The sequence below is a fragment of the Salarias fasciatus genome, assembly GCF_902148845.1.
Source record: "Salarias fasciatus chromosome 7 unlocalized genomic scaffold, fSalaFa1.1 super_scaffold_4, whole genome shotgun sequence".
Lineage (NCBI taxonomy): Eukaryota > Metazoa > Chordata > Actinopteri > Blenniiformes > Blenniidae > Salarias > Salarias fasciatus.
The window spans coordinates 16,237,104-16,264,317 of record NW_021941229.1 but is presented as its reverse complement, the minus strand read 5'-3'; the positions used below and the strand labels follow the sequence as shown (position 1 = coordinate 16,264,317).

The 27,214-nt window shown below is 42.5% G+C and overlaps 2 protein-coding genes across 2 annotated transcripts in view; both read right to left on the bottom strand.

The window, feature by feature from the left end:
* wdr70 (WD repeat domain 70) overlaps positions 1–6,404 on the bottom strand; it is a 37,243-nt gene extending 30,839 nt beyond the window's left edge. Inside the window, exons 1-8 of the mRNA XM_030084509.1 lie at positions 6,346–6,404; positions 5,739–5,795; positions 5,540–5,623; positions 5,366–5,465; positions 5,071–5,260; positions 4,296–4,355; positions 3,513–3,646; positions 2,415–2,568 (exon numbers count right to left, since the gene is read on the bottom strand). Of these exons, the coding sequence (XP_029940369.1) occupies positions 2,415–2,568; positions 3,513–3,646; positions 4,296–4,355; positions 5,071–5,260; positions 5,366–5,465; positions 5,540–5,623; positions 5,739–5,795; positions 6,346–6,367 (801 nt within the window). The 5' untranslated portion in view covers positions 6,368–6,404. The remainder of the gene's footprint in view (positions 1–2,414; positions 2,569–3,512; positions 3,647–4,295; positions 4,356–5,070; positions 5,261–5,365; positions 5,466–5,539; positions 5,624–5,738; positions 5,796–6,345) is intronic.
* Positions 6,405–6,823: 419 nt separating this feature from the next.
* Positions 6,824–26,263, bottom strand: cplane1 (ciliogenesis and planar polarity effector 1). The gene is made up of 50 exons (XM_030084508.1): positions 26,158–26,263; positions 25,670–25,808; positions 25,440–25,575; positions 25,152–25,271; positions 24,808–25,040; positions 24,608–24,711; positions 24,370–24,526; positions 24,181–24,284; positions 23,678–23,860; positions 23,305–23,554; positions 22,960–23,160; positions 22,107–22,864; positions 21,804–21,985; positions 21,491–21,571; positions 19,546–19,701; positions 19,205–19,372; positions 18,902–19,133; positions 18,676–18,812; positions 18,370–18,587; positions 18,126–18,290; positions 17,731–17,878; positions 17,552–17,661; positions 17,311–17,460; positions 17,103–17,214; positions 16,584–16,899; positions 15,410–16,495; positions 15,061–15,203; positions 14,887–14,972; positions 14,743–14,795; positions 14,271–14,520; positions 13,829–14,188; positions 13,059–13,730; positions 12,798–12,979; positions 12,637–12,715; positions 12,491–12,569; positions 11,717–11,851; positions 11,569–11,637; positions 11,355–11,434; positions 10,953–11,202; positions 10,569–10,843; positions 10,366–10,444; positions 10,057–10,236; positions 9,841–9,877; positions 9,574–9,705; positions 9,314–9,509; positions 9,159–9,214; positions 8,914–9,081; positions 8,274–8,416; positions 7,936–8,153; positions 6,824–7,779 (listed from the first exon to the last, which is right to left on the bottom strand). The coding sequence occupies exons 2-50, from the start codon at positions 25,748–25,750 to the stop codon at positions 7,624–7,626; spliced, it is 9,666 nt and encodes a 3,221-aa protein (XP_029940368.1). The 5' UTR covers positions 25,751–25,808; positions 26,158–26,263; the 3' UTR covers positions 6,824–7,623.
* Between the last annotated feature and the right edge of the window lie 951 nt (positions 26,264–27,214).

Here is a 27,214-nt window from a genome sequence, read left to right as displayed (position 1 = left end):
AGAGGAACACTCGAGCGTGCGGCACGGAGCGCTCCAGACGTGACATACCGCTATTTGACAGGATCCTCGGGGAAGCATGAGCAGAAGTTGACCGAATGACATCGGTATGTGTGGATCAGGAAGGGGGGGCTGACCTGTTCACTGTCAAACACTTTAAACACGCCACTTGAATAATTGATTAAGTTAACTGCCTACACCGTTGCCGTTTTTATGACTAAATGGAATCACTAATTGCTGAGCTGTTAAATTTTATGGTGAAAAAAATACACATCGGCGACTTGATGAGGTTTAAGCTCAAATGGGCTGTGAGTGGTCCGGGTCGCGGCTCTGCTCGGGGGGGGGGAACAACATGAAAATAAACAACATTCTTCACAGGCGCTTCACGGTGAGGGCGAACGGGACGCTGCCTTCCTAAACAAAACGATTCCTCTTCCTCAACGGTTTGAGACGGCAGAATGACTAAAGGGAAACAGACTGATAGTCGAAACCACAGTAAACACAAGAGTTGCGTTAATGACAAACAGAGCCATGACGAGAACCCTCCCTGACAACAAAACCCCAGTAACTGGGAACAATTGAAACATATCATGTTTGTTATTATTGCAACTGCCGTTAGCGGACGCTAACTAGGTCAATAAATGTATCAGGTTTCCACTGATAAATGGAGAAACGATCTGATGACTAATCAATTAGCAAATGGGCTGGAAAGTTGAGATGGGTGGCCAATCACTTTGACTTCCTGAAGATGATTTTGGTCATGGAACGCTGTATTTCCTACAGTTTCGGCTTTGCTGTTGCGGTCATTTGCTCATCTTACTTTGTTTGGACAGTTCTGAATTTTACACCGTTGTTTAGGCAAGACAAGCTTGAAAATCACGCTGGAGATTTTCACCATTTTCCTGGATATTATGACTCAAAATGCAAAGCAAATGAAGGTATATGAAGGGCTCTCTTTAGCGGAGAAATAAATGTGCCAACGGAGGCGGAGTGGAAGGGAAGGACTCAATTATCACATGAGGCACAGCTAATCGACGGAGACACTGTCAGCGGGCCAAAACGCATTTTCATTGAACCCAGCTCCTCCATCAGCTCCAGATGGGACTGAGCGGGACAAGAATGCGGGACGTCCAGGAAAACTCTTAGTGGCAATCAATGGGCCTTCACTTCAAGTCATTCATATGGGTGGTATAAACCGTGTCCGAATACGGCCCATCTGGCCACAGATGGTTACCGACCACCGAGCGGCTCCTTAAACATGGACACTCGATTAGGATCCGTCTTTGTAGATTCAGGTATATTAAAGAAAACGAGCTGCAACGGTCCTGGAAGCACGCGGAGTCCCCGTCCCCCAGAGGCCGCCTCCAGCCGTCACACGGCTCAGCCAATCATCCTCACATACGGAGACGGAGCGGCTGCACCTTGCTGCCATTAGGCATTGGCAGGGTGCACCCACAGAGCAGAAGAGCAGATGAGCCCATCCTTGTTTACTATTAGCAGTCACTCTGGGCACACTCGTGTTGCTATGCAAGGGAAACAAAAACCATTGTGATGTTTTTTTTTTTCCTTCTAAATATTAAATCCAGACTTTTGCAACTTGGCTCTTGTGTCTAGCTTTGCCCATCATTGACGATGATTTCATTTGGATCATAAAATTGTGGAAATCAAAGAATGTAGTTGTATCTTATCAAAGTCAAACCTGACAACACATCCAGAGAGCTTTGAAAAAAATCCAATGAGGTTTGAAAAATAGGTTAGATCACCACTTATCTTGTCTGTGGAGCATATTAACAACACTGAATGATGTTGAAACAGCATTATACACATACTGTTGCTGTGTTGTCTTCTAAACTCACTTCTCTTATGTATGGTTTGTCTTTTGTTTCTTCACAGTGAAATAATGGGAAAAATGACAAATTGTAACAGGCATGAAGGGAAATCGAGATCCATCTTCAGTGATCTCGCTCAACCTTCACATGGAGAACGTCAGTTTCTTCCCTCCTGTGGTCGGTTTGTCGTCTCAAAGTGAAACAGAAGCATCTTTGTTCTAGCTTCCTTTGTTCAAACGAACAAAATCTTTTTATTCATTTAACGAGGCACACATTTGCTGAGGTATTTCTGTGGCTTTCCTGTGACAAGTTTCTATTTTCCTTGATTTTTATTTGTTTCTTTGGGGAGTTGTGGTTGACTGGAGGCCAAAACATCTTGTTTCTTATATTGTCAGTGTGAATATTGTCAGAAATTTCTTGCATGTTAGTCAATCCAGCCACCTGCTCTTTGCAACTGCACAGGAACCTAAAAAAACTAAAGAGAAATTTAATAAAAAGGTCTAAATCTTTCCTCTGAACCTATCTGATCATTTGAAAGAATGATTAAAACAGGCGATTGCAAAATTGTAGATGATCACTTGTGCCCACCTTGGTGTTTGCCATATCCACGATGTACTGGTCTCCCTTGATGCACTCCATGACATTGAAGCCATCGCGGTCCAGCACTTTGGCTTGTGCGCTGCCAGATATCACAAGGATGACGTCGCCCGTGATGCTGTACTGCAACGTCTTGATCTGATGGCTGAAAAGACGAACGATGTAGAAAAAAAAAAAAAATGACGGTTTGTTCAGATTTCAGGGGTGTTGCTTCGTGCTCATGGACAGAAAACTAGGATTGCGAAAAGGCCTCTGCACCGAGACGCTATTATGCAACATGAAAAGCTTTTTTTTTTTTTTATTTCCCAAATGGTTCAGGCACAAACAAAAAAACAGTAGAAACATGTAGCTATAGAAACAAAACAGTTCAACATCTGACCCACACGTGATCATTAGTCTTTGATCTACAGAAGGCGACACACACTCGACCTTAGCGTTGACCACCATAGCAGTTTAATGTTCGGAAATGAAAAGAATGAGGTCTGAATCCCATTATGAAAAATGCATTACATTCACATGTTTTTGTGTGGAATGTTGAGAGACTGAAAAAAGACTTTTCTCTTGAAAAAGTGAGCTTATCTCCCCATAAACTGAACAGAAGGTCTTCAGTCGTTTTACACAGAGATCCAGCATTGGGGTTTAGGAAAGACAGTTGACCTCAACAGCACTGAATATCAAGCCCAGCTTGTCATTAAACCAAAAGGGAACTGAATTACATTGTAATCAAATTAAATGTGGCATGTTTTTTTGTTAATAAGGGGAATCCTGCTCCAGCGGAGGCCCACTGGTTTCCAAAAACAAAAAAAGAATTTGATCTTTGATGATAAAGTCCGACGTTGGTGAAACGGAAAGACACATGCGCACACATAAACAGCCACATATCTTCGACATCTGCTTCTGTAAGCCTCATTTTGCATGAAAAGAGATAAAGGACCAGCGCTTAGCATGAGGCTCAGCGAAGCTAAATAAAAGAGTGTGTGTTTGTGTACGTGTGCACACTTTGGTGCACTCAAATGCAGCTGATTTACTGGATGTTTGCATGGAACTAATTAAACACATGTTAAGCAACTGTGTTGATGTTCCACGTACCACTCGCACGGCTGCAGGGATCTGAAAGCCTGCAGGGCCTGGTCCATCCCGGCAAAATCCCAGAACCGCACGTCATAATCGTATCCACCAGTCACCAGGCGGGCTCCGGAGGGGTCCAGGGCAAGAGCCGACACCTGAAGAGAAAATTTCCTTATTTCAATATAAAACAACAACAACAAAAAACTGAAGATGAATATTAGCCGGATTTTCGTCCAAATCCGGTGCTAAAATTCAAATCTAAGTTCAATGATGTTGGTTGAAAAAAATAATAATCTGAAAACACATGCAGGCAATATGATATCTCTCCTCTCTGTTTTTGACAATATTGCAAGAATTAAAGGATTTCGGCCTGAATGAGATTCAGAGAAATTTATTCATGCATTTATTGTTAGCAGGCTGGATTATTTTAACAGTGTGTTTACAGTTCTAAGTGAAAAAATCTGCTAAGACAGCTGCATTGCATCTAGAATGCTGTATCCAGAGTCCGCACTAACAAGAAGAGGATGGCGAACATTACACCTGAGCTTAAATCTCGGCACTGGACGGGGTAATCACTTTGTTTTAATGATTTTTTTTTTAATAATCCTCACTGCTTAGATAAAGACTTTTCATCGCTTTGCTTTAATTACTGCTATATGAATAAATTTACTTTGCCTCCAATTTCTGACAGAAACAAATGTGAAATACAGTATCTTTCTCTTGGTGAGTTTAAAATCAGTAAATAGCTTCTTCAAATATCAGTGATTCAGAACAATTGACTTGTACAAGAGGTAAAAGCCTTACTGTTTTGGTGCCGTGCTGCAAAGTAATTTCATGAGTGTCTGGGATCTTTTTCACTGGGTTCTGGAGCACAACGGGGAAACAGCAACAAAAAAGAGAAGACTTAGTTAGATTTGTGGTTATAATGCAAAACAACATCAATTTTTAAAGGACTATTACGACATATTCACTTAAACCAGCTACATGACAATAAAGTTATTACTCATACAGACTATTGTAAACAGAAAGTCAGACGTAACTGTTCTAGTCAAACCATCAGCAATGTATAAATTCTGTAATAAAAAAATCACATAACACATGATGCAAAATGTCGATATTTTTTGGGTGATAGTGAGTTTTTTTCACCTGAAATAAAGAAAAGAGCCTTTATACAGTCTGTCATCCTGCACAATACAACAGTTAGTGATTTTATTTACTCATGCTGCCATCTTGTGGTGGAATACAGAAGTCAGACTTTTCAAATACAAAACCAATTGATTCTTTTCTAGATCTTCTTCTATTAACGAAACTGTGGCATTCCATGTCTATGAGTGCAAAAGACAACTTTTGGCTTAATTCCTCTGCATCTAGGTCTTGGTATAGTACATGTTATCTCAATAGTTTATCTTATAGGGACCTCTGTAACTCATGCTGAACTCTCGTTGAAATATGAGCAAAAATAAAAAGTCGCCATTTCAGAAGGAACAAGTAAAACTTGATATTCAGGTTGTCAGTCTGTGGAATGTGCATCTGAATTTAAAAGCGAAGCAAACAGTTAAATAGAGCAGTTTATACATACATCATCGTCATCATCTTGTGTATCCTCATCTTCGTCATCGCTGTCAGCCGTACTGCCTGTATAACCCGGTGGAAGAGGAGGACCCACAAGTTCATCATCTTCCTGTTCCTGGGCAGCAGACTGAGAGGGAATCGGTGGACCAATGACCTCTGAATCTGAGGAAGCATCTGATTCGCTGTCATCCTTCTGTCTAAAGAGACAAGAAAAACCGTCAGACAAGGTAAATACTCAAGCCTGAAGCGTATCTTACAATTCTGTACAATAGTCAGTCAAACAAACAAAAATCGGCTCCTACCGAGCGGAAGCTTTCTTATTTTTCTGACTGTAGGTCGACTGTTTCAGTGATTTTGAGCTCTCGCCTTGCTCATCCACCGAGGCCTCCCTTAGCCTCTCCTCTGAGGAAGAAACAATAACAGTTGGAACCATAATCATGAAACCACTCATCACGTGGAGGCTGACAGAAACTCACCGAGCACATGTTGACTCCTTTCAATAGCTGTGCGACGTGTCTGCTCAAAAATAGCATCCAGGTCAAATGTTCGGGCTTTCTTTCCTAGAAGGAAAATCAGAAAACCTCTCAGGGTAAAAACTAACTGATTTGACAGATTAACATAAAAAAATCTCTAAAAGCTCCAATTTTGTGATAGTGTGTGCTGCAGCATACATACCAAACCCAGAGAATCCCATCACTGCTCCAATGTCTCCATCACTACTCATGCTGCCTCCTGTTATGAAAGCAGATTATCACAGTATTGATACAACTATGACCATTATTTATCCTTCTGTTTTTACATTGACTGGTGTAAAGTTAATACAGCTGATGCAATAACACATGTACCAACATACTTAGCAAACAGCAAGTGGATATACACAGCACAAACAAACTCTCAGCTGTATACAGTCGGTTTGACTTGGATAAATGGAAAGTTTAATTTTATCTCATGAGATGAAAATGAGAGGAAACTTTAGTAGAGCGGGAAAAGTCAACGATCCCGATAAGGCTCTGTATTATTTTCACAGAAAACAAACTGTAGATTTTGTGAAAAATCTATCGACATTTAATCGAGCTCTATAATTCTGTTTGAAAACAATCTGAAAGGAAAATACGAGCTACCATGCTAGCACAAAGAGCTAATGCGGCTCCTTTTCTTCCTGCTGCGTGGGAGAAGCGCTGCGCCAGTCAGCCGACGACACGGTGGAAATACTTACATTGAGTAAACCCCTTTCAAGTGAAACTAATGATATTTAGGGAATATAAAGGACAATATTTCTTACCTTCCACTTTTTTGGGATCCATGTTTTCAAACAGGACGGCTACCTTTGACCTCCGGAAGTTCTTCTCTATCGTGTCTTTTTTGCGATCACAGCGCCACTTCTGGTGGATGCTGGGTACTGCAGCAACTCTCTGCCTAGCTTATAAACTGTTCTATTAAAACAATGAACAGAACAAGTAGAACTGCAAAAGTATACGTTACTTTATTCAACAACACATTGTTGCCGTAAATCATGGAGAAGTGGAACATTTGGCCAATCCTCTGGGAAAAAATTGTTCCATTTATTGAGTTATGATAAAATCTCAAATATCCATCAGCTTCACTGCTAGGAGGTTGATATATTGACATCTCAGTGCAGACAGAAGAAATCATTATTCAATTTACCATCATTAAAGGAAATTATATGATATGAAATGAAAGCAGAGGGAGACAAGTGATGAAACTGAAAGTGTATTATTTACTTTAGTGGAATGGATGGAGTGTCAGTTTGATAAGCTTCACATGAGAGATCCTGCCAGGGTAATTGCCAAAGTCTGATAGAAATCCTTAATCGATCTGTTTAACTCTTCAAAAATGCAACATCATACTCACATTAATCCACAGCAAAATACAAAACAACCGATGAATTTTGAATTAAACAACTTTAATTACATACCATATGTCAATATCTGCAATCCATTACAGAGGAACACTTTTAACATTCATTAAGTAAAACAGTGCAAGAGACTTCTTTCACAAGCTCATTTACAAACACATACATAATTATGTGAACAAATCAGTCCAACTTTCAAACTAAACAATGACAGCAAAAAAACAGGAATAAAAATAATTCAATATGTTTAATTCTTGGACAATTCCAGCAGGCAGACACACAAAGTGGCACAAGGCTGCATTAAAATACATCACAGCAAATGTGAATGGCACAAATATTTGATATCAAATGATAATGTATGCAAACATAAAACGGATACAATAGGTATTTGGATAAATGCGAAAAAGCACTTTGTGACGCATTTTACTGTACAAAAGCTGCCTTATAAATAAAGGTTAATTGATTGATCACATGTAATCTACTGTCAGTGCAAAATATAAATAAACAACTTTATATTTTAAATACAGCAACTGCTGGTATTGCAGTCATTGTTGTCTATTAACATATTAATCAAAGATGTTTAAGAAAATGAAATTAATTTCATTGTAAGAAAGGCACAAGTATTTTTTGATAGAAACTGTCTACTTAATGTGTCAGTAAGACGTTTTCTTGGTGTCCTTGAGAGACTCAGCCTTCTTCTGCAGCCATCATCCTCTCAATCGCAGCCCAGTCTCTTAAACTGAGACTGCTGCTTGTACTGGCAGAGAGATACTCCAAGTACTCCATCCAGGAAGTACCGGCCCTGCAGGCGTTGTCCTGATCCTCCGAATGCCCTGCTAAAACCTGAGGAATGAGAAAACCAGGTCATCTCTCAGTAGTTTTTCCCACTAATTCCATCTCAGTAACAAGTATTTCACAATGACTCTTTTATAGGGCGATCAACTCGAGAGTTATTGTGTAAGATGGATTCACACCACATCAAAGTGAAAAGAGATGTACCCTGCTTGACTCTGACTCCTGTAGACCGTGCAGCTCCGTGTTTTCCTCTCCTCTGTCTCTCCTTCTCATCTGTTCCTTCATCGTCCCTCCACCAGCAGCCCCTGTCGAGAACGTTTTGTTCAGCGCTGTCCTTCTCTGGTGCTCACTCGGGCTCTTTGTGGCTGCCAGCATGCCACGTCTGGTCACCTGAGAGAGACGATCCTTTGGCAAAACGGTCACTAAAAACATAAACAACAGAAGAAACCACACACACAACGACAAATCAGGTTTCTTACTTTAGTGACCCTTTGATCAGTACTCAGTTTTAGAATGCAGTTTATTCAGATGCGATCGTGTACCTGGTCTGTGTAGTCCCAGTCGCCTTCGATAATCTTCTGAAGGCTGCCCTCGCACTTCTGCAGACTGCAGCTGAGCGTGTGGCCGACCTTGCCTTGACTTGGACTTCAGACTTCTTTTATCATCGGCAGACACACTGTAAGCTCTAAGGTGGATGCATTTGATCTCCATTATTTCAATCCATCATCTTTTCCCCATATATTTATTTAAGTACAGCAATTGGATATTGCATATGTCATTACAGTCTACCAGTGAAAGAAATGCCTTTTCCCACCCAACATGTCTTTTTTTCCCCCCAATTTTTTTTATGAAACATCTGTCGTGAAAAAGAAATGGGTGATATGTTCATATACGGTACATTGTTTCATTAAAATAAAGATATTTAAAACAAAATTTATTGGAGTGTAATGAAAATTAGATTATAAAGTAATGAAAGAGGCATCAAGTTGAGTTCTGCCTTTTGTTGCTTATGAATCTCAACAGCTGTTATCGATATCTTAAGTGGAAAACATTCAGAAACCTAGAGTGACAGCCAAAGCACTGGTGTCAGACTTGGCGTTCAGGATCAGTTAAAATTTGACATTTGTAAACGATTATCATCAGAGGACATGAGAACGGCCAAATGACTCGTGCAGACGATACCTGCGAGTGCTGCCAGCAGGTGGTGCAGAGGTGGAGCGCGTGGCGACGGCTGCAAAGGGACCATCAGTTTCCAAACGACCGCGTCCAGTTGCAGGAGAGGCGAGGATATTGTTGGCGAAAGAACAAGCCTCATGGGTGCGTTGTTTGAAGTGCTCCAAAAGCATCACCCTAGTAAATCACATAACAGTTGATATATGGACACACGTGTCTCCCGGGAAAAGAAACTGTTCTAAAAGAATACATACTTTTGATTTTGTTCTTTGTTTTTCAGACTGGTCGTTCGATTTCTGTTTGTTGGTTGCTACAGACAACAGATGAAAACAACATGAATATAAGATCCTGAATACAGTGTTAAACTTAATGGAAAACTAATTCCAATAAAAAGGAAACCATATCTCACCACCACTGGAGAGGAAGAGAAAGGTTTGTGCTCCCTCTCTCTCAGGCTCGCTCTGTGCTTTTGATAAGCCGCCAGTCTTTCTCTCTGTTTCCTTCTCATCCAGATTCTCAATTCTCTCCTTTCGTCCTCTGGAAGAAGCCGTTCCTGCGACATCCGGCGGCCGTGCGGCTGCTCTGGTTGGCTGTGGATCACATCACTGTCGGATCACCATTGTGTAAGTATATATGTGAACCATGTCTGTCTTTAGGTGTCGGTCATACCTGCTACGATGGGAAGTCCTCAAAGAGGTCAGATCCAAGTCCGCCGCCGACAAGTAACCTTCTTTCACCAACTCATCTAAGATTACTGCTGTATCAGATAACCCACTCTGACCCAGATTCTCTTCTGCCCAGCTGCAGGTCAGTCGGTAGAGGGCAGTAGATTGTAAAATAGTCGAGGAAGGAAAAGAGAGGAGGAAGTTCATCAATATCAGAAAATGTGTTTAAATATGGCTACATGTCATTAAAATTCCATGAACTTACACACACCTTATGTCGTCTGTTTCAGTTATTTCCTCTTTCATTCCTGTAAAGCAAAGTAGAAAAGTTTTTTTGTTTTTTGTTTTTTTAATATATATATCATAAAGATTACCATAGCTACTCAACGAATAACACAAGCAGATAAACAACCTTTTTCTGATTTTGATGAGAAAGAAACTTTGACACTGTCAGATGAGTGTTAAAGAGCATGAACAGATTTCTTACTTGTGGGAGTTTGAGGGAAGGAAGAGTCCGCTCTGTGACTGTGAAGAGAAGCTAGGTCATAAGACGTATTTCCTCTGGGGCTGCAGGAGTCAATCTGAAACGCCTCTTCTTCGTCTTTATCGTCCTCTTCAAAGACATTCATCCCAGCTAATAGGTCTGGATCAGGTCTTGGAGCCCAGGCTGTTAGAGTAAAGAGTTGTTACAGCTTCCTCAATGGTTTTCAGGTACTTGTAAGGTGAATCAAAAAAAAAAAAGGGGTGATATTCAGTGCAATAGCTGTCGTTATGGTTGAGTAATTCCAGGTTCTACCTTTCAGAGGTACAGACAGTCTAACAGTTTTCTTTGCTGTTGTGGTACTCTTCACATCAGGAGCCACGTTGTTCACCAACTTCATAAAAAAACAGCAGGACAAACAGGAATCAACATGGATGAATCACTGTCAGAGGTCTGATTGGAAATTTCCACATTAAACACCGAAGCAGTAAAAATTGCAAGACAACACTCTACCGTACCATGTTTGAGTTTGAGAAGTCTGTCTCCAAATGATCAGCAATATTCTGTAGAGCAGCCAGCTGAGCGTCCAGCTCCGACAGGCGGGAGGAAAACCAGACTGTATTAGACGAGGAGAAGGTTCGACGAGGTTCGGCACTCTGGGACTTAATGGCCCGAAAGATCTCAGAATCAGAGGGATCGTCTACAACATGATCCGGTGGAGAAGTGCTTCTTTCTGAGACAATCCTGGGCTCAATGAGACAGAATGACGGTGACTCCTCTGGGTTACGCAGTTCTGAAAAAATATTTTACAGGGATCAATGTGTGTAGGACTTTGTGTGTGTGTAGCTGTAAAGACATAATAGTAATAGTATACACCTTTATGTGTAAATATTCATAAAGACCTGAGTGGGTGACAGCGTTCAGGAGATCATCTGGAATTGAGGTAGAGGGCCGTGGATCATCAGCAGAAGCTGCAGCAGATCCACTTATGATCTCAGGGGTTGTAAAAAAATGAAGCTGAGCAAGAGCCGGTGAAGAATCGCCGATGGAAGACACTTCTGGTGCTCCTGGGCTGGGATGGGGTTCTAGGTTTTGATGGTATCCTGTATCCTTTAGGTCTAAGATGCTTATGAACTGTCGGCCACCGACATCCTGCGAGAAATGACAAAAACCCACAAAAAATGAAATGGCATATTATAAACCATCTTCTGACGACAATGAAGAATAGTTATGTGCCTAAAATATTGACAAAGTCAAGTGACTGCATGAAGAGCTGAAGCTCCTTTATCTGTTCAGACTATTACCTGAAGGCTCTCTGGTTCTTGCAGAGTCTCCTTTGAGTCTTGAACAGGGTTTCCACGATCAATCTGGAAACTCTCTTTTGCTAGAAGGAGAAAATAGAAATTGTTATACTCTCCAAGTATATTCATTTTTGATGCACTGTCCTAAAATACGCACACACACACACAAAAAAAGAAATTCTGTTGAATTGAACCCAGGATTTTAAAATCAACTCACAGTTTGGGCTACTTGTCGGCACAGAGATCTGGGCAGACACAGCTTTATCCACAAGCGTCAGAGAACAACCTGAAATACACAAAATAATCAGTTCTGGCGAGAATCTCTCCTGTGTAAAAGAACTCCAATATCATTAATTTGAACTCACGTGGTTCTGTGTTCGTGAAAGCATCATGACACTCCGGGGGTCTTTTACTTGCGGATTCAAAAGCGTGGAGCTCGGCTGAAGCGGACCTGACTTCATCCGGAAGTGTCAGACCTGTTAGGAAAGCATCTGAAGATCCTGAGAGTTTAAGAACAGCACATCGACAGAGAAGTAATTGGGACTTAATATTGCAGCCAGCTGTCTGGTTAAATTTTACAGTGTATTGTACGTGTGACATTCAGGACCGGAGAATAAATTAGCGTGAGAGCTAAACCTTTTAGGGAACTTCATTTCTAAGCAGTTTCAAAGTATGGCTTTCATCTGACAAGTAATAAAATCAACTACTTGACATTTCAAATGAAATGCATACATTTTAGATGAGCCCTTTGGCAATTACACAATTACACCTCCTCAACAGCAGGGGTTCTCAAACTGTCAGAACAAGCGTCCCTCTCACAGAGCTTAAATATTTAACACTGCTGTCTGTCTGACTCCACTTAGTTCTTGGTGAAATGTCAGATTTCCTGACGTTTTTCCCAAGATATAATTGGAATTTTAAAAAACAAACAAACCAAAAGACCAGGAAGTCCAACATTCCAGCAAGAATTATTTACATTTAAAATTGTGACATTGTGATAAAACTGTATTTGAACCCATGACAATGCGTGAACCGATCTGATCCTCTCTTTTTAGCTGGAATAATCAGGATATATAAGTCATTGAGTTAGAAACGTGGAAGTCGTACGTTTGGCTCTCATGCGGGTGTTTGACACTAACCATGTGGAATGGAGACGTCCTCTGCAGACGGGACATCCTCAGCACATGCAGGTTGTTCAGTTACAGGCACTTCAGCTGGCTAAATACACAAGAGAAAACATGATTATAATGTAATAGGCAGACTTGTCAGAATAAGAGTGTCCTACCTCTTGTGTGGGGATGATCGAGTCGTTTGGTTTGAATCTGACTTCTGCTTTTCTTGCCTTCTCTTCTCTCCTCTTGTGCCTATTAGTGCAAAGTCAGTATCATGAGTGCTGTCTTCGTTGCAAGGAAAACAATATTGGGATTACAGCAAACATGCAATTGCCTTTTTCTGGAGTTCAAACTGGAAAGAGGAGTAGTCCCTGTAGTGCTTTTATTAGATGGCTCTGCTCTCAGCAACTGCAGCCGGTTCTCTTCAGCACTCTGCCTCCTAATCACTGAATTGGCCAACTCTTCTACAGACATGAGATTGGTCATTTGTACAGAAGGAGCTGGCATGGGCATCACCTGTTGAGGAAACACACATCCATACATGAGTAACTATACAAGACGTAACTATACCAAATTTAAAAAGTGAAATACTGACTATTTTTGGTCCAGAATCAATATGAAGGAGCTTGATCACAGGTGTTTCTGTCATTGGAGCTGTGATGACAGCAGGTCTGGAGAAAGATCGGAAATGGAGTCTGGGGAAGGTAATGTTGCTTTGTGGAGCAGAATGAAAGCTCAGCAGGCGAAGGCCCTGCACCGGCGCAGCTGTGTGAGCTGGTAACATTGGAGGAAGCAGTGAAAACTCCTGATTTCTGGGCTTCTCCGGTGGCCAGAACTTGTGCTGGGAGCTTCTGGGTGTCGGGTCATGTGAAGAATTAAAAGCAGGGCATCTTTTCAATCCGACTTTTTTGTCCCGGCCTCTTTTAACCGAGGTATTTTGGTCGCTATGTTTTGACATGTGCTGATTGTTTTCCAGTGAGGCGGGGTTGGCAGTGTGCTCAGCCTGCGGCGGCTGTGTTGATGCACACTGCGGGACACGTTGCTGTGGTAAAGGGGGGCGGTGGAGCTGAAGTAACTTCAGGCCCAGCATGTGGGGAGCAGACTCATTTTGTGCACTACCACTCAGAGGCAACACCACAGAAGTAGTGCGTAAGGTGTGATTGCTGTCAGTTGTGGCCAGAAGTCCCTCTGAGCAGGGGATGAGCCTCCTGCTCTCTCTCAAAAGAGGCTCCGGGGATCCTGCCTGGACGGAGAGAGGCTGCATTTCCTGAGGAAAAGACGAGTGAAAATTACTTTGGTGCACCTGTGATTTTGTTTCAAAGGTAAGTTAACCAGTCGAAACTGAAAAATGCGTTTCAACCATACCTGATAATTTACACCTGCCCCACTAGCAGTGGGAAGTGTTTTCCTGTCGGGGTGACACTGGTGTGCTGCCAAAGCCGTTCTGACTGAGCTTTGCATCGCAGGCTGGTGAACCGGGGCACAGTCAGAGGTCTGGCTGACGTGGGGCTTGGTGCATACTGATGTTGGCACGGGTTTTTGTGATTGAGGGGTTCCAGAGGTGGTGGGTTGAACACGAGGGGCAAATGGATCAGGGATGGAGTTGGCAGTTAATGATGGAGGCACATTATTTAGTGAGGAGATCATATTGGACTGAGCCATAGAGTTCTGTACATTAGAGAATGAGGCTTGGAGAACGTCCCTCAGACTCATGTAGTTAATATGCTGCAAAAACAAAAATGAAATGTACTCAGTTCTGAGATCATTTGTGAATCAAAGGAATTTCTTTTGGCCATTATTCCCTTACCTGAATAAGCCTGAATAAATCTTCTCCCAGATGTTGTCTCACTGGTGGAGCTTCATGGGTTGATGACTGATTGGCAGCTGCTGCGGTGGAGGTGTGTGCCTGATCGCTTGCAGGGTTGAGAGTTGAGTTGGGGAGACACGTCCCAGGTGAATCAGAGACTTCTGTGGGAACAGGAGTCTTCGGCTCATCGACGGGCGAAGCAGGGACTTCTTGATGTGGGTCGGTGTGAAGGATCCCGGCAAAACGGTGGCTGAAAAATTATAATTATCACTTCAGAAAAGCTTCTCTGTAGTTAATCTGTGGTCCCAATTGCAAAATGTGCAGACATAAAGCCTGACATTGTAAAGTTTTATCAACAGTGATCAAGCCACTGCTAGGAGCTTAATGACAGTTATTATTCTACTTCTAGGAAAAAAAAAAACATCTGCGATATCACATTTAAACAAACAATCATGATTAATTCAAAACTTACTGAGTGGTATCATTGGTTTTGACTGAGCAGTCTAACTCTGCCAGCTTCAAACTCTGAAAAGACAATAAAACAACAATTATGTCAGGCTTTTGAGACCTGTGACAATAAAAATAAGGCCTGGCAATATTAAATGTCAATAATAACCATATCTGGTGTGCAGATGTTTCCAGAGATGTCCTCACTGGAACAGGAAGACGTCACTTCCAAGGCCTCACTGCACATATCGGTAACTGCAAGCGTGAAACAAAACGGTGAGTATTCTCCACCGCAGGCTGCGTTGATGCATCTCAGCCGAGCCAATGTAATGTAGCAGCAGACCTTCTTTTTCAGGAGTTACATCACTGTCGTCGAGAAAGTGTGACTGTCTCAGTTCAGCATCACACGTCAACTGAGCCTGGTCCGTAAGGAGAGGCCTTCTGTGAACTGTCTCCTCCTCTGGTTCATCTGAAGACTGTTCACCACTGCAAGACAAAGAATTTATTTAAACCTCTTAGATTCTCAAGAGTACAAACTAAGCTCATATTCGTACATTTGCTTTAACTGCAACTGCATTGTCATTATTCATCTATTTACTTTCATTTTGATTAAACCGCCAGAATGTCTCCTGCAAGAATATTCAGACGAGTGCAAAATAGAGCAATCTATGAAGAACACATGGTGCACTCACATGGCCACTTCTTCTTGCTGGACTCTGTGATCAACAACATTGACGGGGGTGTTGACCGATCCAGGGTAGCCTGTATCAACGCTGCTCTCCCGTTCAGGTGGCCCGCCCACCGCAGGCTGCAGCACAGGGGCGACGATCCACTGCGCTTGCGGGACTTGCATGTGAGCACTGCAGCGGTCGGTCCCGAACAGGGCAGCATACCTGTGCTCCAGCAAGCTGAGGGAAGTGAGGATGGCCGGCGCTGAGGCTTTGACCCGGATCACCACTCCTTCATCAGCCGTTGCCATACTTTCCACTCGCTTTTCTTTCTTCTTTTTACCATGATGCCCAAGCAGGACCCTCCTGTCGGCCCAGCGTACCATCCACTCCAGCAGTCTGCCCAGTTTGGGAAACTGAGCCTCCAGTTTGGGATCCAGGCCCTGCTGCAGTTCAGTTACAGCGGCCACAGTCACCGAGGTGCCATGGGTGGAGCAGTCTGATGGCTGCTCGGTGATAAAGGCAGCTTCAGAACCATGGCGGTTTAAAGGCACGCTGTGTTGCTGTTTGAGTCCAAACAAGCCTTTCTGTTTCCCGGTTCTCCATCCAGGTTGGGAAGTGACAGTAACGCTCATCCTGGACACGGGATCGTCACTGCAGGCAGAGGAAGGGAGGCGCTCAGGTGTTCTTCCTTGACCCACAGGCCTGTAACAGCAACCAGCTCTGAACACCGGTGGATCACTTCCCAGATGTTTTCTTGCTGGTAGATGCCCATCTCTCTGACGACGTATAGTCGTGAGCACATCGAAGGTGAGGGAGTGCAGTTCTCTCTCCCTTATCTCAGAGCAGAAGCCATTCAACAGGGGAGGCTCATTGCTCGAGTCTTCTCCATCCTTGCTGTCCTTCTCTAGCACATAGCTGAGGAAGAGCTCCAGAAAATTCAAATACTCCTCATCTTCTAGCTCAAATTCCCAGGTTCCAACCACTGGAAGGGAGGGTTGCTGGTTCTCCTTGGAAATGGCTTGGACCTCCTCTTTCATGACACTGTTGGTCTTAGCAGCGCTTTTCTTTGCTAGTTTTTTCTCTTTAACTTTGCTTGTTTCTTTGCTCCTAAAAAGAACAAAGTTCATACAATAAGTCAGAACACAGATGCGCCACAGCACAGAGTATGGTAGTACAGGTATTCAACATCGGCTACCTGATCTTGGCTCTGCTCGGCTGTTCAGGAGAGATGGCCTCCGATGTGTTCTCTGCCGTGTCTCCGTCACTGCACACAGGGGGAAGCCTGCAGTCGGCCAGGCTGCTGGTGCTCAAACTTGTTCCCAGAGAAAGTTGCCTTAGCACTGCCATCCCGTGCTTGCTTCCTTTGTCCACCTCTTCATCTTCTTTCTCCCACAAATGGAGCACAGTGGGGCCGATGTGCCTCTGCAGACGTCCTAGATGTTTTTTCCTTTGCCTGAATTTGTCTTGAATCAGAATCATCATCAACTCGCTCTCTTCCTCTTTTTGCTCTTCTGAAATACAACAATCACATTCTTATGACATGACCACATGTAACTCACACAAAAGTAAAATATCTCCAGATTTCATTCTAAACACAATTTAGATATCACCAGGATCTTAGATTATAATAAATAATTGTCACGTCATAAATTACATTCTTTCAGGTGCAGGGGAAAATAAGAAATAAACCAGTTAATGAAAACTAAAAGCATACCGAGGACACGGCATTGCCTTAGTCTCTGCAGCAGCGAGTTATATTTTTCTCTCAGAGGGACTCTGACAGACTCTTCTTCATCTGGGAAGGCTTGTACCAGTGTGTCTGCCACCTAGGAAATAGAAAAGCCAAGACAAAAAAAATTATTTTTTATTTCCAAGGCCTCAATTACTATCATATATAATGTGTATTTTAAAAAAAAACTCACCAGAGGCACCGGAGGCAGTTCAGAAACAAAGCTAAGCAGGATGTCCTGAAGGATTTCTTCAGCATTGAGAAAACGTGAGAAAGGCAGAAACCGGCAGGCCCAGTGGAGAGCGTCCACACAAGCAGAATTCATCTCTGTCTCACCAGACAGCTGCGGAAACACAAATACAAATTGGAATTTACTGGGCATTAATGGCTGCAGTTAATTACAAACACATGCTGCACACTCAGAAATGTCTTACGTGTTCGTCTCTGCCGCTCTGTCTCACACTGTGATACCTCCTGCAGAAAACGGAGAGTTGGTCCCTGACATGAAGCATCCAGCAGAGCGCACACAGCTCCCTGAAACAGACTGGAGAGGAAATATAGATATGAGATCAGAAACTCTGAATCCGACGATTCACTGTGGCTTTCTTCTTACTGATAATCTGAATGGTGTCAGCATCCAAGTTTCCGTCTTTATTGGGCCCGTGTCTGAAGTGACCACTGCGGGTGACGAATCTCATCAGTCCTTCCGGGAAGGTCTTCTCCACTTCAGGCACTGACGGGTAGGGATATCTCTTCTTGATCTGAAAATAAGATTACACACTGGCACTCTGTGATCGTGATTAGAAGCCTCTTGCTGTGAGGTGAGACGTCGAACAGTGAGAACACACTATCCTTGGTCCAAGTTCAGACTTCAGACCGCTCTATATGGCGCTTGCAGAGTCAAAAAGCATCTTTAAGATTGAGCTGTAACTCTATATTGAATGTCTGAAAAAGCTCATCTAATCTGATTTAAAAAATAATTTTTTAACCATTATTTTTTTTTAATACCTTGTGCAGTAGATGTCTGGCCCGACGCAGATGACTGATGTACCACTGTGCAGCGGGATAGCAGCAACGACCAGATCTCAGAAGGAGCAGCAGCCTCTGGAGAATCCCAGACACTTTGTGTCGGCAACTAACTTCTGCAAGCTCGCTCAATGTCCCCAATTTGTCCTGAACATTAGAAAGAAACAACATTTAATTACAGAATGTAAATTAAGACATATGAGAACCTGATCTCACTGAACTGTACCTGCGTGTTGGGAGAAGGCTGTGGACAATAGAGAGGTGGAGATGGCAGATACAGGCCCATGGGCACCAAGGCAGGAAGGGAAGAACAAAGTTCTTTGGCTGCGTCCAGCAAAGACGACAAAGGTGACGACATGACATTGACTCCTGCAATGACTGAAGCCTTCAGAATGTCCTGTATGGAAACCCGCAGCAGGTCCCAGTCTTCCCCATCCAAAAGATCTAATGAAGAATGGCAAACAAACAGATAAGGTTCAAAGTCTGAGGTGGACATTGGGTTTATATTGTAAAAATACCAGATCCTGCTGACCCGACAAGCTTCTGTCGTCATCTTTGTCTTTGCGCTCTTTTGAGTCAGCCTCGATGCAGAGAAGACACTCTAACTCCGTCTGAAAAATGCTTTCAGGTTTCAGAGTTGGTGGCAGGTGGAGCTCTCTTCTCCTGAGCCTGTGTTAAGAGACGGTCGAGAACAGATTTAATCAACGCAGTAAATAAACCATAACCTCATCTTGTTTAGTAAATACTTTTGAACTGACCGAGCTAATGTGGAATGGTCTTTGCAGTAACTGGTGTAGGCCAGGCTCAGAGATACCGCTGTTTTCCAGTCACCCAGATTCGAGGCCAGCCACACAGCCTCAGGAAGCAGACCCCCGAGCAGCAGCAGATCCTGGGCATAGTCCACAGTCCACACCTGTGATAGATGCTGCTGTCGCACTGCTCTGGCCACTTCCTCCTGACACAAGGGCACCAAGCGCCCAGAACTGGGTCCTGAAAGCAAGACATAGAATCAAACACCGGCGAATGACATTTTATCAACCAAATATGTTTTGGAAACGCACCGTGAGGTAGATGTAATGGGGGTAAGACGGCTACATTGTGAGGAGGCAGAATGTGAAGCGGTTGGTTGGTGAAGTAAGAGGCCATGAATCTCCCCAGAGTCTGGATCACAGCACAGGCTGCATCAGGGTGAAGGTTCGCCGGCAGCCACGAGCAAGGAAGAGAGTCTGCTGCAGAGCATATGCAACGGTTAGAAACCACCCATGTTAAAATGCTACAAAACCTGAAATATGAGAAGTGTGAAGTGTATGAAAATACAGGAGTTACTTTGAATTTGGCCGCATAAAATGATTCAAAAATGATATAAAAAAAAAAGCTTTCACACATAATAATTATGGTTGACCTGTGAAGCGGTCCTTGTGGTGTCCAGCCCTGTTCAGTACCAGCTGGGCCATGTGGTCCCCCAACTCCTGTGCTTCCTTTAGCTGGTACTGCGACAAAAGACTATAGAGGAGCGCCAGACAAAGCCGTTTCTCCTGATACACACTTCGATCGCAATCTAACAGAAAGAGACAACAGAAACAAATGAAATAGTGACAATAACATTCATCAAAATTTTATAAATACACACACACACACACATATATATATATATATACATATATATACAATGGGGGAAATAAGTATTGAACGCATTAACTGTTTTGTCATTACATTTATTTCCAAAGATGCAATTCATGTGACATTTCTTCCAGACACTGGTATTAACTCAAATAATCCACACATGAAAAGAAATCACAACATTCAAATCCATAAATAGTGATTATGTGGAATTAAGTGCAATAACACAGGAAAAAAGTATTGAACACACTATCTGAGACTCGTTTAATACTTTGTGGAGAAGCCTTTGTTTGCAATGACTGCTTCCAGACGCTTGTTGTATGTATGAACTAATCGCCCACACTGCTCAGGTGCGATTTTTGCCCATTCCTCCGCACAGATTGTCTTCAAATCCTGAATATTCTTTGGTGCCCTCTGGTGAACCCTTATCTTTAGTTCTTTCCACAAATGTTCGATCGGATTTAAGTCAGGTGATTGACTGGGCCATTCTAACACATTGATTTTCTTTTTTTTAAACCATTCGAGAGTCAACTTTGCCGTGTGCTTCGGATCGTTGTCCTGTTGAAAGGTCCAGCCCCGTCTCATCTTCATCATCCTGGTGGATGGCAGGAGGTTCATCTCAAGAATTTGCCGATAGATGTTTCCATTCATTGCTCCTTCAATTATATGAAGTCTGCCAGTACCACGAGATGAGAAACAACCCCATGCCATGATGTTTCCACCACCAAACTTCACTGTTGGTATAGTGTTATTTGGGTGATGTGCAGTGCCATTTCTCCTCCAAACATGGTGTGTAGTATGACAGCCAAAAAGTTCAATTTTGGTCTCATCTGACCAGACAACATTCTCCCAGTATTCCACAGGCTTATCCAGATGCTGTTTAGCAAACTTTAGACGAGCTTCAACATGCCTTTTTTTGAGGAACGGAGTCTTGCGGGCTGAGCGTCCATAGAGGCCATGGCGGTGGAGTGCATTGCCTATCGTTTTCTCTGTAACACTTGTACCTGCTGCCTCCATGTCTTGCTGGAGTGCTTTCCGGGTGGTCCTTGGCTCTTTGAGAACTCTTCTGACCATCTTTCTGACTCCCTGGTCAGAAATCTTGCGAGGAGCTCCTGTGCGCGGCCTGTTGATGATAAGGTGATGCTTCTTCCACTTGCGGATAATGGCCCCAACGGTGCTTACTGGAATACTCAGATTCTTTGAGATAAGTCTGTAACCAGTTCCATTCTGATGCTGAGCAACAATCAGGCTGCGAAGGTCTTGAGAGAGCTCCTTGCTTTTACCCATCATGAGATGTGTCTTGTTTGACTACTTGGTGAAAAAACAACCTGTTTATAGGGCCATCAATTAGCACTAACCCAGCTGATGTTGGTTTGCACTTATAGGAAGTACAAAGACTAATTATTTTCAGGTGTGAGATGGTATGGTGCCTTTCCTTGACAAACTATACAGCTTTCCCATGGTGTGTTCAATACTTTTTTCCTGTGTTATTGCACTTAATTCCACATAATCACTATTTATGGATTTGAATGTTGTGATTTCTTTTCATGTGTGGATTATTTGAGTTAATACCAGTGTCTGGAAGAAATGTCACATGAATTGCATCTTTGGAAATAAATGTAATGACAAAACAGTTAATGCGTTCAATACTTATTTCCCCCATTGTATATATATATGTGTGTGTGTGTGTATATATATATATATAAACTAATAAAGACAGTTCTTACTTTTGTTACTTTCTTCGCAGATCTGTATCTTCCACATTTGAGCACTTTTGGTGTAGGAGCCACACAAGAAAAGATGTTCACCTGGAGGGGACAACAAGTGCTCAGCTTTAATAAAACACAAACACAATTACATGTGTCAGAAAGTGGTTTATTGGTGTGGGTGCATTACTCTGCTGCATACGGAAAGAATGGTCAAATTTAGAGATATCATTCTGGAGCCATGTTTTACAGGTAAAAAAAAAAAAATTAAATCTGTGTCTAAAATCTCCAGTGTTTCATAACCACAGTTGGATGACTAGTTGCTGTTTCGAACCTGGATAACTCAGCAGGGCAGGACTGCCCTCCAGCCTTTCTCCTGCTGCCTGCAGGGCTGTCTGGATCTGGGACATGATGGCCATCAACTGCTGCTCTTCCTTCTCACAGCCAGCAAAGTGCTTCAGTTCTTCCACGTACTGTTTGGTGATATTGTACAGCATCTGATATATTCCCAACAACCTGCAAAAGTGGAAATCGTCATTAGAAGAATAGGTTGGCTTGTTTTCTAATATTTTCTAATAGAAATGGCTAAAAATGGGGGTTACGTTCTCTTATGTTTAGAGTTACCCTTTTTCCTCACCTACTTGATGGTCGCTGGGGAATGGGCCGAGACGGCTGTACACTGTTGGATTTTTTCTCGTCATCTTGCAGCAGACGTACACAGAATACGTCTGAGAACCAGAGCTGCGATGGCTGAGAAGGAGGTTCCTTCTCTGCAGAGGACCAGTAAGCTCTCTGCTGCAGGTTGTATGCATGGTCAAGAGAATCAGAGACCAGCTGCAAGACAAGCATGGCTTGAGACAGAACTTGAGATGGCAGATTCCAGTGACTGCTATCAGGGTGGGGGGTCAGCAGAAGACGTATTAACTGTTTACTAAACTCCACTATCAATCCGAGGCAGCGCGGCCCTTGTGAGGGAGAGCTGTCCCAGGGAAGGAAAGATAGAATTACTTTGATCAGGTGAAAGAGCTTTGATGAAGCATTATTTTCTCCAGAACTGGGGATCAAGTGGACTAAGGCAGCGAATCGCACCATGCAGCACAGAGTATGCTTCAGCAGGCGAGCTCTGTGCTCAATAGCATTTCCCAGAGACATGCTGAAAGCCCAGGCTGTCAGCAGCCTAGTCTGGATCTTCTGAAGTTCACGGTGAAGAAGAGGCTTCTTCTCAGTTTCAGGGGAATCTCTTTCATAATCTGGGCTTGTGACGAGTGCAGTGTCAGAATGTGTGTCAATGGCGTGGAGTGTGTCGAACATTGAGGCAAACTCCAAGCGTCCATCATCCTCAGCATGAGAGCCAGGAGGAAGCCCATCGACATCAGAGTCGTCCTCAAAAAAAGCCTAGAAAACAATAATAGCAGACAGGCAATGAATTTATGTTTCGTGTGAAATTATAGTTTCAACACAAAATTCGCACATTTCATTATTTTATTAACCTGAACGCTTTCAAAAAGTTCCTTGGTACCACCCAATGTCTGTTGATCCTGTAGGAAAAGTGGCAAAGTGGATCCATCTACAGTGGCTGAGAAGACAGCGCCTGTCGTGTTGGGTCCGGCTGCAGCAGTGGAGTTGAACAGTTCTAGGCTGCTGTCCGGGTTCAGAGAAGACACTGACTCCAGCCAGGCCTTTGCCTGAGTCTGAAAATAATTAAAGTATGCAAATAAAGCAATCAATGACAATCTATTCTCTTCTATTTTATTCAAAATGCATCAGTATCTTCACAAAACAGTGAAAGATCACACTTAAGTCTGAACCATTTATCAAAATCACTGGATAATCACCTGTAATCCATCCAGTCTTTGGCTGGCCTTCTCTAGGTCCACTTTGATGTCTGTCAGTAGTGCTTTCATTAACAGAGCAGGCGAAGGCCTGTCCAGCACCTTTGTGACAGTGGCTAGGTATCCATCAGACACAATGAGATACATCAGCTGTGGATGCCAGGTGACAGAATACCGCTGCCTCATCACGTCACGCTCGGACATGTTGGAGCTGGACAGCGAAGCGTCTGCTTTCCCCGCTGATATCGGCGGCCTGGTCGTTGCAAAAAAAAAAAAACAAAAAAAAAACATGGAATAGTTGATAGCAAAGATGGCCGAGTGACACGTCAATAAATCAATATATTCTATCAAACACTCATCAGTATAGTAAACACACCTGTAGGTAACCAGGGGGTGCAGCGGCAGGAAGTGCGCAGGGCCAAAGTCAACGTTGCAACCAGAGGTCGAGAGAGAGAGGAGACCTCCGAGCCGAGCCAACATGAGAAGAGAACCTCTTTTCAAAACGCAGGCCAAGAAAAGGCCTCCCGGTGACCAGCTGATACTCCCCACCCAGTAGGACCTGATTGGGTAAAGACAGAAATAAACAGATTTCAAAGTTATATTAAGAAAAGGCACCTTGTGGTTATTTAAGGTAAGAATTTAATAAAAAACAGTCCAAGTCTTAAGGACATATCTAAGAAATAGTTCCACGAGTGTTTCAATATTGACGCTTTCTGTTTCAAAATTCTGAAACAATGAAAAGATGCAAAAATGAAGGGGATTTGGTTTTACTTCAGGTAGCTACATTTCAATGTTAAACAGATGTTGCTGGGAAAATTGAAGATGGCTTATTATGGCATCCCAAGAATTCTAACACCTTTATTTGCCTTTTTCTCTGACCTTATGTATTTTGAGGGGATCTCCATTTTTTTACTTCCACATCCTCCAAGGTCCTTTGATATCGTGACAAAATTCTGTGTGCTCACAAACAGGACCTGTGTAGCCTGCAATTCAAAACAACATGTCCAGATTTTTTACTTACACTTCAAAGGATTAGTAAATTTGAGAAACAGGAACCAAGATGTTCACCTTAGGATTTCTTTGGTTCAAAACAACAGCTAAGAGTTTTCCGTCGGGAGAGAAAGCGGGTACCAAGGCTCCTCGGGACTTCACAGGTTGACAGGCTGAAGTAAGGTTAGACATAGGGTACGTCTTGGAAGTCCACTGTAGGCTAAATCCAACGGATCTACAAAGATATGTAATATGAACTACAACAAATAACCAACAGGACTGCTGTCCTTAACAGTACAACGACCTGTTCACTCACCCATCTCTGACACGGCCCTCTTCCCACTGAATTTTAAGGAAGGTGATAACGAGCTTCTTTCCAGATGTGAAAACAAATGCTGTTAAACAGGTATCACCCATTTCCTGAGAGAGTTAGACGAGAGACAGAAACATCCACGTCAAAGGAAAGTTAAAACATTGAAAGATTAGACAAATATAATCTCCATTCTGTCTACAGACCTCTGTCTTGACAAAGATAGTGTGCTGTGAAGCTTCTTTGTCTTGAGAAGAAGGCAGCATGATATTCTCAAGTGGATGGATGTGCACCCAGTGTCCTTTCACAGGGCCGTCACGCAGTCCTGTCAGATCCTTCACATCTTGACATTCCCATAAAAACACTTGCCCAGTTTTGGTGACCAGGAGCACACGCATTCCATCCAACGAAACCTGGAGAGAGACTTTCAGGGGATTTCCTGTACAAACGCAAAAAGATCAAGACATTAAAACAAACATGATATTTGATGTAATACTACACTGTGTACAGCTGGAGTGATAAAGTATGAACATAAAGATTGTTGTTCTACCTTGAACAGAAGTAATTATCCTAACTACTTCTGGGACCGATGCAGTTGTCTTCAACAAATCTTTGTCCTTGTTCCACAGGAACAATTCTCCAGTGACCAAAAGTCCACAAAGCCACATACCTTAAAAACAATAGACACGTGATTCATGATCAGGGCTGATATGTCTGAATATGTCTACACTGAATACAGTACAAGAAATATAAGCAATAATAATACATGATGGGAGTAAGTGAAGTCATATTGCTGAACACTGTTGGATACCAACATAAATCTACACATTGAACTCACCATTGTGGGATGAAGTCATTGTCACCACACTTTTAAGCAGATGGTGAAGTTTAGGAGTCCTTTTCTTCGTACGGCCAGACACCATGTTGATCTCACTGATCCGTTTGTCATCTAACAGAAACACAGACTCCCTCTCCTAAAGGGTAACGACACAAATTTACTCTCATTTGCTTCTGATACAGCAACAGTAACACTTGTGATACGATGAGCTCAGATAAAATTCTCCGCACCTGTCCAAGCCAGCAGAATCTCGGCCATGGTTTCTTCCGTTTGATGCTCGATGACACAACGACCTCCAACCTCAGCTCCATTTTCACTCGATAGCATTCGTTCTTCGTCGTGGATATGCATTCAGGAACTCGGTTCCAACTGAGAGAGGAGGGTACCGTGAAGTTACACGACTTGTGAAATGAAACGTGTTTATTATTAGCGGCAATGTAAACATTAGGTTTTTTGTGCACAGCTAGGTACTTCTACGGACGCAAACGTACTTCTAAAGCATCGATTAAAAATTTGTACATGGATAACAATGAATAAAATATATCCGCACAGGTGTTACAACGCGTTTTAGTAACATATATTTAATGCTTCACCAACAACAACAAAAAGCCCTAGATCAAACGAAGCCGTTTACTGGTGTTAGCCGCCTAGCTGTTTTTCTGTCGAAGGATTGGTATTCCAAAAAAAAAAGAGTTTAAACCACACACGCTCTACTTACAGATTGTGGTCACGCCGGAAAGTAGCAATTGATGTTATATAACAAAAGGCTTAGAAGCTATACTGTAAATAATTTGAAAATATTTCGAAACTCCCTCCGCCTCAGTTGCCTGAATTATTTCCCATGATCCTTTGAGAGGAAGCTACTACGCGTTGCCGTAGGAACGTAACCCGGAAGATGAGAAGGAACGTAAACAATCTACAGTCGGTGTCGCACATGCTTTTGATTCTTAACACTTTTAAAATATTGGAATAAGATCAGTGCATTTGCAAAATTTGCTTTGTCGATGTTTAGGCTGTCAAATATCCAATTTTTTTTTTTAAACGTAAAAAGATTAGCTGCTTTATAAATGCTGTTCAGAGCTCTGAGAGCATGAATGCAAATGTAGATGTTGTCGTTTGTTGCCATGAATAATTTAAAATGTGAGTATATTCAAGAGTAGTGCGAGAATTACAATAAAACAGTCTATTAAGAAAGGTATGCAGACCAATAAATTCAGTAAAAAACTTTATTATGACATAGTTAATAGCAGTGTTTTAAGACCCGATTTAAAAGAAGTGAGTGTGTCAACAGTCCTCAGGTACCTGAGGAAATTTGTTCCACAGATGAGGAGAAGCGGGACTTCTTGTTTCTTCTTGTTTGCTTCTGACTCTAGGAATACTCAGATACTCAGAGATTTATTTGGATCCCAGCTTTGTATAAAAAATAAAGATTTTTAAAGGATCATTTGACACACAGGTAACCAGTGCAGAGGCTGAAGCTCATGTGTAACGTGCTTTCACCTGTTTTGTGTTGGCGAATAAGAAATACATAAGACAAATTTCACTCCAGAGACAAGAAGGAATCTACAAAACATGCAAATAAACAGTCTAGTTCTGCATTGTTGCATTTATGCTTAATTTTCCAAGAACATTCAAAACATTGAAGTGGTTTACTACTTTGTATTCAATGATTGCTTTTGTTGCTGATAAATATGCTGCTTGATGTTACTTTCGTCCAGCTGGATATAGTTTAAGATCATGCCTACTTGTCAGGAAATAAGATCAATAATTCCTCT

What these genes read in the sequence shown, in the direction of transcription:
- cplane1 (XM_030084508.1), bottom strand. Translation starts at nt 25,750, where the DNA reads ATGGAGCTGAGGTTGGAGGTCGTTGTGTCATCGAGCATCAAACGGAAG. An exon ending in TTGATTCTGGACCAAAAATA is followed by an intron (nt 12,980 to 13,058) that starts GTCAGTATTTCA and finishes TTTCCTCAACAG; the next exon opens with GTGATGCCCATGCCAGCTCC. An exon ending in GCCGACAAGTAGCCCAAACT is followed by an intron (nt 11,435 to 11,568) that starts GTGAGTTGATTT and finishes TTCTCCTTCTAG; the next exon opens with CAAAAGAGAGTTTCCAGATT.